The 18,445-nt window shown below is 46.4% G+C and overlaps 1 protein-coding gene across 1 annotated transcript in view; it reads left to right on the forward strand.

Moving 5' to 3' along the window:
- The window catches only part of COX20 (cytochrome c oxidase assembly factor COX20), a 236,150-nt gene that overhangs the window by 96,903 nt on the left and 120,802 nt on the right, over nucleotides 1-18,445 (forward strand). The window contains exon 3 of the mRNA XM_086927344.1: nucleotides 18,266-18,329. Within this exon, the coding sequence (XP_086783470.1) occupies nucleotides 18,266-18,329 (64 nt within the window). The remainder of the gene's footprint in view (nucleotides 1-18,265; nucleotides 18,330-18,445) is intronic.

An 18,445-nucleotide genomic window follows, 5' to 3' on the forward strand; every position in this document is an offset into this window, starting at 1 on the left:
TACTTCAACCACGGGGACCACATTTTCCTGAATTTACGTGGGCAGCCTCTTGCTTTATAAACCACTTTTTCTGCAGCCATGTATAAATCCACATTGGATTTCCATTCTGTGAATGTAAGAAGGCGTTGTGCACCCCAGTACTTGGCTATGTCCCGTTTAGCCACCACCAACCCCAGATTAACCAGTAAGAGCCCGTATAGTGGAAGGTCAACATCAGTGGGAATGCCTAATAGTAGAAATTTCACATCCATCTCAATTGTTACCCCAAGTATTTTATTTAGTTTGCCCACTATCTTGTGCCAGTAGGGCCAGATTTGATCGCATTCCCAAAGGGTGTGAATGTATGTGCCACGCGCCATACAGCATCCAAGGCATGTAGGGTCGTCCACCCTCCCCATCCTGTGCAATCGTTCCCTATCATAATAGACCCTGTGAAGGATCTTGTATTGGATAAGCCGCAGTCTTAATTTGATCGCCACCTCACATGGATGCATGAGGGCTGCTTCCCAGTCGAAATCCTCAAGGGGTCCCGTGGTAAATTCCCACTGCGCGATGTGGGCCGAGATTATCTGGCATATTGTTGAGCTGTGTTTTATAGGTCCGCGATATCGCCTGAGTCTGGATCTCCTCCTGAAGGAGTCTGCCCTCAAAGGGAGCGTATTCCGGCAGCACCTTGTTGTCTAACCCCTCCGCTCACCAGGCATGACGAAGCCTAAGGTACGCATAGGCTATGTAGTTGATATTTGGATTGAAGGAACAAGAAGGAGGCCAGAAACCCTCGCTCCAGGAGGTCTCCTATTTTGGAAATGTCAATGAGATCCCATTGCTTGAAACAACTCAGCCTTCTGATCTCACGCAGATGGGCTTTCTCCCACAATAGGGTCTCCCGTGTAGGTTTCCCCTCTCATCGATCGCTTTCTCAGCAGTTTTCCAGGCCTCTATTACCCATTGAGTAGCGGAAGGAGTCGTGCTGTGCCAGCACCCCCGTATAAATAGTGTCGGTGGGAGCGCTCATGGAATTGAAGCCGCTCCAGCCTATATGCCGGATGATCCCCCGGTGCATGAATCCACTCATTAATAACGATCAGGTGGGCCGCCCTGTCGTAGGCTCTAATATCTGGAACGGTTAACCCCCCATTGTAGGGGTTAAGTTGCAGGGTCCGCAGTGCTATCCGAGGATGAGCGCCATCCCAGAGGAGGAGGCGCAATTCACTTTCAATAGAAGCAAAAATTGCATCAGGTAGTTTATGATGATCGTTCTGAAGAACATAGAGAAGTTGAGGGAGGGTCACCATTTTGTACATGGCGGCTCTGCCCATTACTGAGAGAGCCAGTTTCCTCCATCGTTTCCCATCGGCCTGAAAATTCAGCAACACCCAACGTATATTGCGTTCCTGTCAGGACTCATGGGAGGTTTCCTTCTTTTAACGCAACGCTGGCTACTATCTCCCCCCACTAAATTATCAAAAGTCAGTTCATCCCTCAAGCTGGAGTGCTTGTTGGCACCAATGGAACTCCAAGATGGCTCCCAACATGCACATACTGCAAAAGCACCTGTTTTCCCAGCGTAAATCGGGGTTAGCTTCATCGGAACTACATTCCCTCACTAATCAGGTTAGTTTTAAACCATGTAGTTAATTAAAAACCTTCTGTGAGAAAAGGTTATTGTGTCAGAGGTAAACTTCTATTTAAAAAGGAAACAAAGTCAGAATATATTTTCTTTTGTTTGAAAACTGGAACTACCTTTCAGTAATTGCTTTCCTTAGCTGAGAAAATTAAATAAAAAGCTTTTTGAATCAGCTGTCTTATTCAGCTGTTCCAGAATCTGTAAGACCCGGGTGTGACCTTTCAACACACAGTGTCTTCTTTGACTAAAACTTGTTCACTCTTCAGAGAATTAATTAAAAGGGGAAGTCCGGGTCAAAAGTGATATTTCTTTCTCTTGCAATGTGTTAAGTTTGAAGATAAATAAGTGAAGGCCCAGTTAAAGTACTCCAGTAATGTTCTATGGCCAGAATAAATTAACTCTTCAGCAAACATTAAAACCCGGGGGCAGAATAAATTGTGCTTCCAGCAAACATTAAAACTGAAGGCCTGAATAAAAGAAACGCTTCCTTTTTACATTTAACCTAAGTTCTGAAGCATTGTTTAAAAACTAATTAAAGACAGAAAACAAGTCATCCTACTCCAGAAACCCAAGTTCAAGGCCCACTTAAGTCTCTTAACAGTGAGTTAATAGAAAGAAGGAGAAACCCAAATAATACGTAAATTAGGAATACAGAAATAAATACTTACCTTATCTTTCTTACATTAAGGAATAGCCGGATCAAGTGCAGATTGTACCTGAGAACAAAAAGAAAAGAGATTTGAGTGAAGACTTCTCAAACAACCTAGCAAACAATACATGAGAAGTAGAAGAGAAGTAAGCTTCAGTAAACATTCTGGTAAGATCAGTTGTTTACACACCATAGAAAAAACAGTAAGTTAAAAGGCACAGTAAATAAAGGTTTTTATATGTTAATGTTGCAGTCCTGTAAGAAGAAGAAGACGTAGCTGAACAGGCAGAATATTGGAGCAGTCTCTTCACTGTCCCAGCCCCTTTCCCCCCTTAGAACGTACCTGCAATGGAATACTAAAAGACCTAGCATGGTTGGTTCTGAGAAGGGTATTGGGATCTAGTGTCATTCTGCTCCTGTGTGGTTCAGACAGCAATAAGTATTTAGACCCTGACCGTTCCACACGAAGGACGGGTCAGTAATAATATAAAGGCCCAAATACAGAAAGCCCGCCGCAGGCAGCTGGGATAAGTGTAAGTTGCGGGGCCGCCACTTACTGAATAGAGGGTGGACTTAGTCCAGTTAATCTTGTAGCCAGCGTAGCTGCCATATTCTTCAAAGATGTGGAGAAGACTGGGGAGCATGTCAGCGGGCCACGTGACATAAAGCAGAATATCGTCTGCATACAACGATATGCGTATTTCTTCCATTGAATCGGGAGCACTGAGGAAACCACCTAGGTCAGGTCGGGAGCGAACCACGCACGCTAGGGGTTTCAATATGAGGGCAAACAGTAGAGGAGAGAGGGGGCAGCCTTGTCTGGTGCCGCGTTGTATCGGCCGGCTGGCGGAGACCGCTAGCGAGGCCATGATTGGGACCGCGGTACCTGCCTACAGTGTGCTGGAGGTGATCTGAGTTCCAGTACCGGCTCCCAGACTAGTGACTGTGTGAGACTGTCTATGGTCCCAATATTTTAGGAGTTACCTGAGGAGCAAATACTGGTCACGGCGTTATAGGCACATAGGTCCGGCCAGCTAAAAGCTAAAACAAAAGGCATTGAAAGCAAGAAGTTATGGTGACAGCTCTCCCGCGGCTAAAACGCTGAAATACGGCGTTTGGATTTCGCCGTGATATAATTTTTCCCTACCTTGGTGAACTGTCAACCGGCCGACAAGAGACACTGCTGACAGATGCTAATGGTGGAGGTGGAGATGGAGGTGGTGGCGGGGGAAGAGTGCAGCGAGCGATTTTTTGCCGATTTTCGCCACAGCTGACAGCTCCTTTCTCCGCCGCCATCCCCGCCATTCTCCAGCTGTAGTATGAATGGCGTAAGGACCAATAACAGGGAAAACGTCTAGAAAAGCGGCTCGAGGTGGTGTGGAGGCGGGCTGTACCAAGACTTGAAAGGTGAAAGAGGTGCAGACTGGCGGTGTGCTTGAAGTCCAGGAGCTGCATGATTCATCTGAACGTCAGTAAAACATCCAACGACTTACTGCCACAGTCTTTGCTGCTACCTGGCCCATCTTCGCCAGGCATTCCCGCCTCCTGTTTTCACTGCAGGGTCTGCAGCTGCTTCTAGCGGTCGCGGGCCGCCACTACGTCGCCGCACTAGACAGGGGGGGAACTACTCTACCCACAATCCCCGGAGGCTCAACGCGTCACCAACCAGTGCCAGGAGGCACTTAAAAATCGAGAAGGCCCCACGCAGCGCCCGTCTTAGCGAGGAAGAGGCAGGGCTGGGCCCCCCTCCTGGCTCCTTTGGTCGTGCCTTTGATTATCATAGAAGCTGGTGCATCTTAAAGGTACTGTCGTATGTTTATATTGTGGGCCATACATCTGCTTGTCCTGGACCTTTGGACCATCATTGAACTTTGTTTACCTTGCTCACTACTTGTGCCTTTGTGGTTTTCTGGGCCCTGGGTGAAGAGTGGGTTTTGGGCTGGGTGAGGGTATTACTTGTTCGAGTACACATAGCTTAGCACTGTTGCATTGAGATTGATACAGGGTTATGGGGAAGAGGAAGGCACTGGAAGAGAGTGGGGAGGGAATTGAGGGAGGGCCAAAGCCTAACATCAGGAAAAGGGCAAAAAAGGAACGTAAGGTTATCACTAATAACTGTGTCATGGATCGGATAGACACTCTGATTAGTGAGTGCGAGGTTATCCTTGATTCAGCCCCTCTCAAACCTGTTCATAGTAATTCCAAACCTCAACAAAAAAAGGTCCAGGCGAATTGTGTACAGTTAGCCATCCCAGACATGTTTTGCAAAACTAGTAAGAGCAAGTTACCTAATACATCTAGTGAGACCCAGACTGAAAATGTTTCTCTTGAAAGCGCTATTGTTTCTGGGAGCAAGGTGGCTGCCGTAAACACAGATTATGCTGCCCATATTAATCCTATTGTCATCTGCACTAATAGATTTGAACCACTTGGTGAAGCACATCTATCAAGCAGGGTAAAGGAAATTGGATTGACGAGAGCACAAGCTCAAACACAAACAGTCAGTCTCCCTTGCAAGTGTATTCCCATTGCTGGTTTGCAAGTACAGTCCCTGGAAAAATGAACACAGGAGGTTTCCATACTGAGGGACAAAGTGCAGTCAATGAAGGGTTCTCTTGAGGAGATACTTATACTGGTGAGATCACTAACATCAGGGGCGGATCAACAAGGGCGGCCAAGCACTCAGGTCAGCAAGAAGTCGGAAGCTCCTATAGGACCCTTATCTAAAGATCGTGTGGGCTCTTGGCCAAATTCATGCCTCCAAGTTGGTATAGACTTAGGAATGCCAAGAGGTAACGGTCTAAATTATCCAGTCAAAAGAGGCCCTAATGGTTTGAAAATTCAAACAGCAAGGCATGCTTCCCCAAATGTAGTTGCCATTAATCCTGGCCCTTCACATGGTCCAGATAGCAGTGCCCATCCACTCTATAGGGACAATCATTTTGTACAAAAGGGACTAAGCCTTTCAGGTCAGGGCTTGGGGCCAACTAGAGGGCATACATTGAATACACACAAGCTCCCTAGAATCTATATGGTTAATGTTCCAAAACTATCCCCCAATAGTGGCAATGAGAGTGGTGACTCGTTGACAAATAAAGCCATCCACTGGATTAGATATGTGAGGGGTTGTCGATCGCTGATCAGGGAGGACATCTTGGCTACACGAAGGATTTCTCTTCTTGATCAACCTTTTGATAGTATTGAACTTACTATGAAGAGTGTTGATCTTGTCGAGAATCTCTTCACATTGGAGTTCCGCACAAGTGGCCCAGAGAATTCTAGAATACAATTTAGGCGCTCCCCTAATGGCTATGACGCTGAGGTCTGTCAGGGACTTTGGAGACTGCAAGGCTCCTCAAGCCTTGAGTCCAATGATTGACTAAATCTTATAGGCCTGCCAGGGGCTTTAATAAACGGGCCTACTATATTCTTCAGTCAGGGACCTGAGGAGAAGCTATTGTCTACCACTATCCATAATGTGGCCCTGCCAATAGATGACAATGGGGGATCTGCTTTGGCAATTACTCCAATGTTGAAACAACCTACGTCCCAGACCTTAGTTCTTAGTTACCTTGAAAGCTCTGTAAATCTACCCACAGTATGTAACTTCCTGAGCTGGCATATTGCAGGTCTCGGTTCAAAGTTATGCTCGCCCAAATGGAACACCTTTGTAAAGTTATATGACATCTGTGCCTTTCAAGAGACCTGGACAGAAACACCCTTGTTTTGTGATGGCTACCTGAATTTTTCCATAGCAGCTGTCTTTCAACCCAGAATAAGGACATTCAAGCGATTAAAATAATCACCAATGGCCATTTATCAATTGTGATATTTAATATCTATGTCAGGGGCACAAGGGGAAAAAGATCAAGTCAAGTCAAAAAAAAAAAGTCAAAAAATTTATATAGCGCACTACATACCCAGAGGGTCTCAAGGCGCTTAGGGAGGGGAGGAGGATTACTTGTCAAATATCCACGTTTTAAGTTGCTTTCTGAATGCTAGGTGGTTCTGGGTAAGGCGAAGATAGGTGGGGAGTGAGTTCCAAGTTTTAGCTGCCAGGTATGAGAAGGATTTGCCTCCCATGGTGGTCTTGTTGATGCGGGGTACAGTGGCGAGGGCTTGGCTGGAAGAACGTAGTTGGCGGGAGGGGGTGTAGAAGGACAGTCGTGAGTTGAGGCATTCTGGTCCGATGTCGTAGAGTGATTTGTGTGCGTGGGTTAGCAGTCGGAAAGTGATCCTCTTATTGACGGGTAGCCAGTGGAGGTCTTTCAGGTGACCAGAGATGTGTTCGTTACGCGGGATGTCTAATATGATCCTGGCTGAGGCGTTTTGGATTCGTTGGAGTTTCTTCTGGAGTTTAGCGGTAGTACCTGCGTAGAGGGTGTTTCCGTAGTCCAGACGGCTCGTGACCAGAGCATGGGTGACTGTTTTTCTGGTTTCGGTGGGGATCCAGCGAAATGTTTTTTTGAGCATGCGAAGAATGTTGAAGCAGGATGAGGATACGGCGCTGACTTGTCTGTTCATTGAAAGTGAAGAATCCAGGATAACGCCTAGGTTCCGTGCGTGGTCTGTCGGGATGGGTGCTTTTCCAAGGGCTTCCGGCCACCAAGAGTCGTCCCATGCAGAGGGGGATGTACCTAAAATTAGGACTTCTGTTTTATCTGAGTTCAGTTTCAGACGGCTGTGTTTCATCCATTCGGCAACTTCTTTCATTCCTTCGTGTAGGTTGGTTTTGGCGGTGCTGGGGTCATTGGTGAGAGAAAGGATCAGTTGAGTGTCATCCGCGTAGGAGATGATGTTGAGATTGTGTTGGCGAGCGATGGCCGCAAGGGGGCTCATGTATACGTTGAATAGGGTGGGACTGAGTGAGGATCCTTGTGGTACGCCACAGATGACTTCAGTGGCCTCGGACTTGAATGGTGGAAGGCGGACTCTCTGGGTTCTTCCGGTGAGGAACGAGGTGATCCATTCAAGTGCTTTTCCTTGTATTCCGATGTTTCTGAGGCGTTGTAAAAGGGTGCTGTGGCAGATTGTGTCGAAGGCTGCAGAGAGATCGAGGAGGATGAGGGCGACTGTGTCTCCATTGTCCAGTAGAGATCGAATGTCGTCTGTTGCTGCGATGAGGGCGGTCTCAGTGCTGTGTTTTGCTCGGAAGCCAGATTGTGAGGAGTCGAGGGATTTGTTGGCTTCGAGGAAAGCGGCGAGCTGGTTGTTGACAGCTTTCTCGATGACTTTGGCCGGGAAAGGAAGGAGCGATATGGGGCGGTAATTTTTGAGTTCGGTGGGGTCCGCTGTGGGTTTTTTCAGAAGGGCGGTGAGTTCAGCGTGTTTCCAGCTTTCCGGGAAGGTGGCGGAGTTGAAGGAGCAGTTGATGACGTCTCGGAGTTGCGGTGCTATGACGGAGTCTGCTTTGTTGAAGATGTGGTGAGGACATGGGTCTGTGGGGGATCCTGAGTGGATGGAGTTCATCAGGCGGATGGTGTCCTTAGTGGAGATTGGGTTCCAGTCGTTAAGGGTGTTCAAGGGGGGAGAATGTTCAGCATATGGTTGGGTGGGTTGGTCTCCGGGTTGGTTGTCGAAGCTGTTGTGGATGTCTGCAATTTTGTTGTGGAAGAATAAAGCCAGGGAGTCGCAGAGGGCTTGAGAGGGGGTGATGTCGTTGGAGTTGGCCGAGGGGTTGGTAAATTCCTTGACGATGTTGAAAAGTTCCTTGCTGTTGTGGGCGTTGTTGTCTAGTCGATCCTTGAATGCTGTTTTCTTGGCCTTTCGGATTAGTTGGTGGTGTGTGCGGGTGGCGTTTTTGAAGGCGTCCTTGGTGCTAGTGGTTGGGTCTTTTTTCCAGGCCTTTTCAAGGGAGCGGCAGAGTTTCTTGGACTTCTTAAGATCATCGTTGAACCATGAGGCCTTCTTGCTGCCAGGTTTGCTTTGACGTTTTTTCAGTGGTGCTAGGATGTCGGCGGTGTTGGATAACCATAGGGTGAAGTTGGCGGCGGCTTGGTCTGGGTTAGAAGAGTGGGCTGGGGTGTTTAGAAGGAGCGATGAGGAGATCTGGTCGATGGTGATTTTGTTCCAGTTTCTTTGCAGAGTTGGTTGGAGGTGGTTGGTGGGTTTCGGCTTGTTGTAGGTGAAGTGAACGCAGCTGTGGTCAGTCCAGAGGAGATCCGTAGTGTGGCTGAAGGAGACATGATTGCTGGAGGTGAAGATGGGGTCGAGTGTGTGACCTGCGATGTGGGTGGGGGAAGTGACCAGTTGTTTAAGTCCGAGGTTGGCGAGGTTGTCCAAGAGGGTGGTGGTGTTGCGGTCGTTGTTCTTTTCAAGGTGAAAGTTGAGGTCTCCCAGAAGGATGTAATCTTTGGAGGGGAGCGCGTGTGGAGTGATGAAGTCCGTGATGTCTTCACTGAATTTTGCGCTGGGTCCTGGTGGTCTGTAGAGGAGGGTGCCTCTGAGTGTGGTCTTGGGGTCGATGTGGATCTGGAAGTGAAGGTGTTCAGAGTTGGCGAGGTTGACGTCAGAGCTGGTTGAGATGTGGATTGATTTTTTATGGACGATAGCGATTCCTCCTCCTGTGTGGCTGGTACGGTCCTTGCGTGTGATCTTATAATCTTCAGGGATGGCAATGGTGATGTCTGGAGCGGAGGAAGCGTTCATCCATGTTTCTGTTAGGAAGGCGACGTCTGGAGAGATGGTGTCTAGTAGATTCCATAGGTCAATGGCGTGTCTGTGGACCGATCGGGTGTTGAGAAGGATGCATTGTAGGTGGTTGGGGTCGGGAATCTGTGGTGTGGTTGTAGCGGAGATGTTGTCGGTGCCGATGAATTTGCAGGAGTAGCAGGAGAAAGGTCCATGGGTGTGTCCAGGAGCGGCTTGGACGCAGTTGGGGGAGCGACCGGGGTTAAGGGCTAGGAGGGTGGCGGCATCGTAGGTAATGCGGGAGGGCTGGGAAGCGCGAGGGGCAGGGGGTCTGTCGCTGGGCGCGGTCCAGGCGCGGACGGGTGTAGACGGGCTTACCTTTGGCGCGAATTGGGCGCGATCGCTGCGCGTGGACGCTGCGCGTTGGGACGTTGCTCATAAATGGATGGCGGAGGGGGCGGAGCGTGGGAGGGGCAGCAGCTGGGAGGCGGTGGCGGGAGGAGGGGCGGACCAGGGGAAAACAAACAACAAAATGGAGGGTCAAAGGCTAATGGAGCCAGGGGCAGCAAATTCACTACAGCGCCGAGTGTGCAGGACAATTGCAAGAAAATACACAAGCCTCAGTGTACCCAAATTAATTCAGCCAGCCTCAGCAAGGTCGCGCTAGCAATTAATTAATTAAATGGAATAATGCGGCGCTGCGCGAGCAAAGCGCTTCTAGGCTGCGAGGGTCAGTCAAATACACAAATACAGCTGAAAGTGCTTGTTGAGATAACGATACCGCCAGGAGACAGAGCGAGGCAGCTGCAGTTCAGCTGGAGCGTGGGGGAGCAACCGATCTGGAAGAAGGTCCAGGCGATCACAATCTGCTCGGGGGAGAGGAAGGGTAGAGATCGTGGGTGGGAGGGGCAGCAGCTGGGAGGCGGTGGCGGGAGGAGGGGCGGACCAGGGGAAAACAAACAACAAAATGGAGGGTCAAAGGCTAATGGAGCCAGGGGCAGCAAATTCACTACAGCGCCGAGTGTGCAGGACAAATGCAAGAAAACGCACAAGCCTCAGTGTACCCAAATTAATTCAGCCAGCCTCAGCAAGGTCGCGCTAGCAATTAATTAATTAAATGGAACAATGCGGCGCTGCGCGAGCAAAGCACTTCTAGGCTGCGAGGGTCAGTCAAATACACAAATACAGCTGAAAGTGCTTGTTGAGATAACGATACCGCCAGGAGACAGAGCGAGGCAGCTGCAGTTCAGCTGGAGCGTGGGGGAGCAACCGATCTGGAAGAAGGTCCAGGCGTTTTAGGCGTTTTAGGTCCAAGAGTTTTAGCGGCTCTGGAAGAGCTCCTTGATACACTACCTGACTCTTCTAAGGTAATAATAACGAGTGATTTTAATACAACGTTTGAACCCCTTACCGTAGAAGATGCTGACTGGATTGAGGTAGATGATAGGAACTGAGGTGTTCCATCGCTTGAGTTGCAGCCTATTAGGAAGTGGACCGATGTGGCTATCCAATTAAACAGCATTTGTATGGAACAAGGCCTAAGGGGTTTGAATGGGCGCACTAAATCAGACAGGGTAGGAGCAAATACGTTCAACAATGGGCACTTTGTGAGTAGAATTGATTATGTTTTGGTAAGCCTGAGTCTGTGGTATTTGGTGGAGGATATGAAGGTCACTGATAGGCTGGAAAGTGACCATAACTCGCTTTGTTGTCCCTTGTTTCTGATTTGCCATAATTCAGACGTATATACTACTGACAGGAATCCCATTGGCGAGGTTGTCCCCATGAATGACCGAAGGAGACTTAAGTGGGTACAGGTAAAAGAAGCTCCAACTTTGCTAGATCATGTAGCGCAGAGCCTGGAACTCGCCACTAAGGATATCGAGGCTTGTGTATCTCAGATAGGAGATCATGATAGAATAGTGAGCACTCACACTGCCTTTTTTGATCCTTTGCGCTCATACTTTGAGAAGAAGGGAAAGAAGCCCAAGGCACCTGCCCAGAAAGAGGGTCGCTGGTACAATGACGAATGCCTGGCGGCACGTTTGGCCCTTGGGAAAGCCATTAGAGGGGGCGTCCATCAAAGGTTCGGGAAATGAAAACATTTTATAAGGCTATGCAAGTAAAGGCCAAGAAAGCCTGGGATGTTAAAAGGTGGCAGGATTTGAGGGACGCATGCGCCTCGAAAGATCCAAAGCAGTTTTGGAATATTTATAAATGGTCTAACAGGGATAAAGCTGAGCGCCCCCAAAATCATGTCTCGGTAACAGCCTGGGTTAATCACTTTAAGCCCCAATATGCTTCTACCCCTTTAGTGGGGGAAGTCGCACTTACAAATTTGATGTATTTGGGTGAAACCTTTACCATCAGGGAAGTTGAGGCAGCATTGAACTCAATATTACCCGGGAAAGCACCTGGGCCCGACGGCATCCCGGGAGATATCTTTTTACACGACAAACCAAGTTGGAGCCGATCTATTCTTCTGCTATCTCATGCGATTGCACAAGGGGCCCGATTCCCACGTCTCCGAAAAGTGCAGAAATCACCCCGGTCTATAAAAAAGGCGATATAGCATGCCCGGGGAACTATAGGCCTATTAGCCAAATCAATTGCTTTCAGAAAATAATTGATAGGATGGTGTTAAATAGATTACAGGGGTGGATTGAGGAGTTCGGAGTTCTATCTCCATTACAAGCTGGAGTCCAAGCAGTCACAAGCACCATCGACCAGGTTTTCAGATTTACTTTAATTTACTGGAAGTTAGTAACTTTAGGCAAAGGTAGTCTCTATGCCGCCTTTGTAGATCTCAGGGCGACATTTGATTTAGTCCCCTGCTGGAAATTATGGCTCGTTTTGAAACAGCTTGGGCTTACCCTGGACCTTTTAACTTTGATCCGAAGGCTCCATGAAGATAATAATGCCCAAATTAGATGGGGGGCACGGGGAAGTCACTGAATCGTTCCCGGTGGAAGGCGGTGTGAGACAGGGATGTGTGCAACACCAACTGATGCCCCTACACTAGCTGGAGAAAAAGTACCTATTTTGATGTTTGCCGACGACACGTTGATTCTCTCCAAGACCCCGAGTGGGCTTCAAAAGGCACTAAAAAGCTTTGAAGATTTTTGTGTCCAGAGGGGCTTGGAGGTCAACGTGTCCAAGACAAAGCTAATGGCGTTTAACGCCCGGAAGGCACATTTGCGGGGTTTTAATATGAAGGATGGACCTCTAGAATTAGTAAATGAGTTCACCTATTTAGGAGTGAAGTTTTAATGAAGTATGAAGTGGGATCGCCAATTTGATTTAGCCTCACTTAAACTCAGGCAGATCTCGGGGGCTCTCTGTCTGGAGCATAATCTTTCTCATTTCAAGCCTATTAGCCCAGCCCTTGAAATTTATAATCTGAAAGCTGTTAGCTCAGCATTATATGGTTCGGAAGTTTGGGGTTGTGAGAACCTTCTAGCTCTTACGAGTTCTGAAAACAGGTTTCTAAGAGATATTACTGGACTTCCCCAGAGTACCCCTATGTGCCCGTTGTTAATAGATCTGGGTAAGAAACCTATTGCAGCAGTAGCAAAATTGTACCTCTTCTGTATTGAAGGAGACTATGGTCCACACCTGAACTTACTGGCTATGCGCAGGGCTTCTTAGACATAATTAGGGCTGATACATTACATCGCATCAAATGGTTATGGGTAGTCCGAAACCTTTTAGGAGAGCTAGGTTTGAATGCATTGTGGACTGATCCCGTAAACTAAATTTTTCCATCAAAAGCCGTGCTGAAGACTAAATACTGGGATTTGTTTCAAGATAAAAATGCAAGGCAACAAGTGTCTACATCCCTTACCAGCCGGTTTCTGGATCATAAAGTCGCCCGAGGTTGGAATCCTACTGGGATGCTATTACGAAACCCATGGACTACAAGTTGTACTTTCAGTACAGGGTGGGTACGCTCCCTGTGAGATTTTTTACGATTAAATGGTCAATCCAACCTTCAACTAGGTGTCCGGGTGTAGAGCCAATAACGAGTCACCGGCTCATATTCTTTTTGTTTGTGAAGCCTCTGCTGCCCGCGCCGGGCCTGGCTGATACCAATCTGTAGGCTCTTGGGCAAAAGGGTGACTGCGGAAGCTGAACGCATTTTGCGTACTGATACCTCACTATCCATTGCATTGGCTATGGCAACATTTCTAGGCTGGGTATGGATTTTGAGGGCTCGCTTAATTGCTCAGAGTCTTTGATATTAAATATATAACAACTTTTTTATAATGCTGTATTTGCACATATTCTAATGTTCTATCTTTTTAAACCTGCTGTTTTAATGATTTTATTGCCCATATTTTTACTTAAGGGGATGTGCATAGTTTTTATATTGTGATACATTATTTTTAAACTGTGATTTTGCTGTATTCGCTGATTTGCACATTGCTTTTATGATTGTAAGTCGAATAAAGCTTTATGAATTGAATTGAGTGCTGTTGACCCGCACTCGCACCTCAGGCGTGTTATACAATCGCGCCAGCCACACTAGAAAAACCGGGCCGAAGCCCATTGCCGCCAGAGTACCCCATATGAAGGGCCAGTGGATTGTGTCAAACGCTTTCTCTGCATCAAGCGAGAGAAGCAAATGGGGAGTGTCACGACCCCGTACTGTATCCATCCAGTTAGCTAGGCGGCGCAAATTAAGACGGGTAGCACGCTTAGGCATGAAGCCAGATTGGTCTTGGTGTACCAGCGAAAGAATCACGCCTAGCAGGCGATGTGCAAGAATTGTGGCCAGGAATTTGGTTTCAATATTAAGGAGGGATATGGGGCGATAAGACCCGCAGTCTTCTGGTGGTTTCCCATCTTTATGTATGACCACCACTGTGGCTAGACGAAGGTCTTGGGGGAGACAGCCTTGCTCTTTAGATTCAACTAACATCTTTAGGAGATGGGGCGCCAGCAATGCAGTGTTCAGTTTAAAAAATTCACTTGACAGGCCATTAGGACCGGGAGTCTTGCCTGTTTTCTGATGAGCTATGGCTTCGATCACCTCTTCTAGCGTCAGGTCGCCTTCTAGGCTATCTCGCTCGTCGGGTGAAAGGGTGGGCAAGTCAATACTCTGAAGGTATTGGCGTATCTGGGAGTCTTCCGCGTGAAAGCTGGCTCCATAAAGTGTCTTGTAATAGCGCTCAAAAGCCCCCGCGATATCCTCCGGAGTGGTATAGATAATCCCTTGGTCCTTTATCGACAGTGTCCATCGGGACTCAATTTCCTTCCGCCCCAGCCACGCCAGCAGTTTCCCCACCCGATCTCCCGTCTCGTAAAGGTGATATTGGGTTGCTAATTGGCATGTTTTCACCTCATCCGTCACAAGCGCTAAGTATTCGCGCCTGGCTATTTCGAGCCGACGCAGGTAATTCTTCAAGTTTCTTCTTGTGGGCCAGTATATTTTGCGCCCTGTCACGCAATACTGCCTTATAGGCCTACCATAAAGTAATGGCAGGCGGGACAGAACCTACATTTTCAGTGAAATATAGCTGGGAATCAACGCGGAGCTCTTCAGCTACTGTCTTGTCCCGTAGCTCCCACGCATTAAGCCTCCATTGCGGAAGCCCTCGACCTCCTCCACCGCCCATTTTCATGAGCAGGGGAGAATGGTCCGAAATTCTCCTAGCCAGGTAGTTAATGTCTCCCACCCGTTGCAACTCTCCTGCCGGAGCGAAAAAGTCGTCCAAGTGGGTGAACACCCTATGGGCTCCGGAAAAATAAGAGAACATCCGCCGGAGCAGGTGGTGGCGTCGCCACATGTCAGAGAGGCCCAATGATTCTAGAAAAAGGGCCAAAGCTGTGATATCTGGGGTAGCACTTCGAGCTAAGGAGCGGTCAAGCAGGGGATTCAATACATCGTTGAAGTCTCCTCCAAGGATATGTATAGCGGGCCAGAGTGCAAGAGGAGGATAGTCAATTTGTCAAACATGCGCTGTTAGATTCGAAGTGGTGCATAAACACTAGCTAAAAAATAAGTCTTATGGTTCCAAACCCCCCTGACCACAAGATATGTTCCCTCAGGGTCCACCCATTTTTGCGTGACATGAAAGGGCGAGGACTTCCTAGCAAGGATCGCCACCCCACGGGAGCCTTTGGTCAAACCCACGTGTACCAGAGTAGTGTGACACCCCGTCCCAAAAAGGAGCATGTCGTGCCCAAAAGGTGTGTCTCCTGTAGAAATACTATATCCGGTCTATGTCTCTTGAAATACTTGGTTACTAATCCCTGTTTCACCTTATTACCCAAACCATTGACATTCCATGTCATTACCGTATATTCATCGTCTGGCATGGCAGTACCATATCAAAGGCTGTCCCGGTGTCTGCATTTGATAGGAATGTGCACCCCTCCCTTCTCCTCTGCTCTGCGTATCAGTGGGAGCACCTGGTTGGATCAAACTAACTTCTTTCCCATCAACTAAGCTCCAAAAAAGACTCAAAACAAACCCTCCCCACCCTACTCTCTTCTGATGTTCTCCCCATCCCCCTACTCGTCAACATCCCACTGAAGATTCTTGACTTCTATTTCATAGACTTGGTCTGAAGGTAAAACGTCAGACCATGTCAAACCTTTTTTCTGCAGCTGTGCTCCATCACAGTCGAACTCAAATCGCTCCTATGTCATGTTCTTACACGACTAGTTGACTGCAGTTTTCGCTTAACACTTTTTAGTGCCATTTTTATTTAAAACTTTAATAATACATGTCTTAGGCAGCACGTATAGTATTTTTGTTGTTTTGGTGTCATTAATTAAAATATACACTATTTTCTAAATTGTTTTGGGATTTTTCTTGTTTTTTTTTTTTTTTTTTACTTTATTGCTGTTTTGGTACGTCCTAAATACCTTCCACATTGCCTGTAAGTTCAGCCTTTCTGCTCTGTGCTGGGAGTTCAGTTCAGGTTTGTTTAGTGACTCAAGTGGTTCACCCTGAGAAGGATTCTGATTATGACTTGAGGTGGGTAGTTACCTTCTCACCTAATACTCCAATTTCTTACACACCAGTCTCAAACAAAATCTCGAAATAATGATCACGTAATGTGTGGCGGGGCTTTTATGTGATGATAATGGATGTTACAGGTAAGATAGGTCTATTTGCATATAAACATGGCACCTGAATATTAAAGAATGTGTGCATAGGCATAGGCCCTAGAAAAGCTGACTGAATATTAATGCTGAAAAATCTATGCTCCATGACAATGTTTTCAATTTAAAAAACGCTGCATTTTTCTGACACTGTTCAAACGAACAAGGTAGTGTCTTGCAGAGAGAAGTCTCTTACAGCACGAGGTAACGACGGAGAGTACGTGGCCTCCTTTATCCTGAGCCGTTGCCAGGTGAGGTGAGGTTTCAAATCCCAAAAATTTGGGAGATGATACACCACTTTTGAGAATGTCTGTAGTCTATCTTTCACAGCACAAAAAGTAAGTGTTGCAGTAGTGATTCATAGGTCCTGACGAAAGCCTACAAAGGCTGAAACATGTTGACCACATAACATCTATGGTAAATAGCAAATATGTTTTCCTGCTATTATCACTCTGCTTTTAACTATACCATCTTGATGGGCAGACCTAATAAAGTTTTCTTGACATCAAGATAGGTATTTTTAATCACTTGGATCATTTTTCCTTTCTGTTTCATTCATTTTTTCACACTTTTCTTGAGCACTGCAACTAAGCCCCATCAGCCTCAAAGTCTGTCATCCTCTCTGGTTGAGGGTTCAACCGTTGGGTCTACAGCTAGCCTCAAGTTGTCCTTGAGGAAGGGCTGTTTGGACACCACATTTCAAACACGAAATCCCAGATGACGAAGTTCCACTATTGAGTGGGCTGATGGGTACTTTTCTATGGGTTCTAACTCTGAACTGTATCTGAAAACTCACTATCTCCTGTGTCTCTCTTTGACTGTAGCGACCCTCTGGTTCCTGCTACTCATGTAGAACACTCTGATGGTTCGGCATCGCAATTGAATCAAACAAAGACCTTTGGCATCTCTCGTGTGTTTAACTGGCTTAAACAATAATCAATACTATTATAGATACATTGGGAAGGGAATAGACTAATTAGAGATGTGTGATGAAATATGATTGGGGCTTTCGTAACCTTTCACCCAAATTTTCATATCCTCTCCTGAGTAGTTTATAATAATTGTGATAGTTCTGATACTCTGTAGACATGTATTGCTCAATAAATAACTATGTAAGTGGAAAATGGCAAGCGTATGTACGTACAAGGCTAGAGCTCTGCTTTATCAACTCCTGCACATAAAAGATTATCTGACAAGATTAATTTTCAAGTTAGAGATTTTCATTTGTACCAAAGTCATATCCCTTCTCATTATTATCATCTTAGTTTTACTAAGCTTGGTTCTTTCTTGATCGTCTTCAGTGCCAACTGTTCCAGTATTGATGCTTTGAATGAACACGTTTTGTGTTGGCTGGCAGATTGGTGCCTAATTGTTCTACATTAAGTTCTACAGGGGCTAAATGTATGATTGATACAAGTATATCATAAGCCACATGTAGTACAGCAATAACCAGCTGGAGTTGCTGGAGTTCCTGTCTGGAGGATAACTAGAAGCCCAGGCCTCACTATTCCTACTGGAGCAGGAGCAAGAATGATTTCCATTTGGTAGGTCTTATTCTACTTAGGCATAGTGGGCTAAAATCGATGGAAGAGAATGCATCTCCAAGTGATCGATACTGGCTGAAAATTATTCAGACATTCCTTCCATCCCCTTGGTTTTTGTTCCTTCCACTCATCGTGGTTGTGTCTCTCTAGTAATCGCATATCATATACTAAATGAAGGCTAAATACTGAGAGCTTATTTGTAGTTTCTCATGTAAGGAAATTTTGTTTCGAGTAAAAATACTTTTTGCTAAATCATTCTAATTAAAGTTCCTAGACTTTGCTAAGCTCTCAAATATTGCATTGAAGGTGTAATAAAGTGTGTTTGTGTTTTGTTTACAAATGGCCACACTTTATAAGTAGATTTGCAAAAGCTGTGCCATACATCAGATCAGGTTTGCTTATCCCTGTAGTATGTTACTAAATTGATCATGGAAAAGTGATGAATATGATTAATTAAAACAAACTAGATTTTCTTTCCCCTATGCCTCGTTTGCTATAAATGTTATGTTGCTCTACTGTCAAATCAATAAATAAATGTAATTAAAAGTGAAACGTGGCAGAAGAAACATGGCAGAACTTCATGCATTTTCATATGTGATTTGCAAGGCAAAGACAGTCATGTTCAGTCTGACCCTGTATCTCTGTTGCTCGACAATATATGAGTCTGAAATGTAGTTAATTGCTTTGAATTCTGTTTTCCAGGCCGAGTCAGACGATCCTGCGATGTTGGCGTTGGAGGCTTTATTTTCACGACATTAGCATGCTGGTAGGGAATGGTTTGTCTTTCTGTTTTGTTTTTTATTCAGCAGAGTATGAACCTCCGTAATGAACATGTTTGTAACACAACGTTTTTTGTGAATCTAAGGTTTTTGACGAATCATA

Source organism: Lissotriton vulgaris, chromosome 6 (genome assembly GCF_964263255.1).
Source record: "Lissotriton vulgaris chromosome 6, aLisVul1.2, whole genome shotgun sequence".
In the NCBI taxonomy this organism is placed as follows: Eukaryota; Metazoa; Chordata; class Amphibia; order Caudata; family Salamandridae; genus Lissotriton; species Lissotriton vulgaris.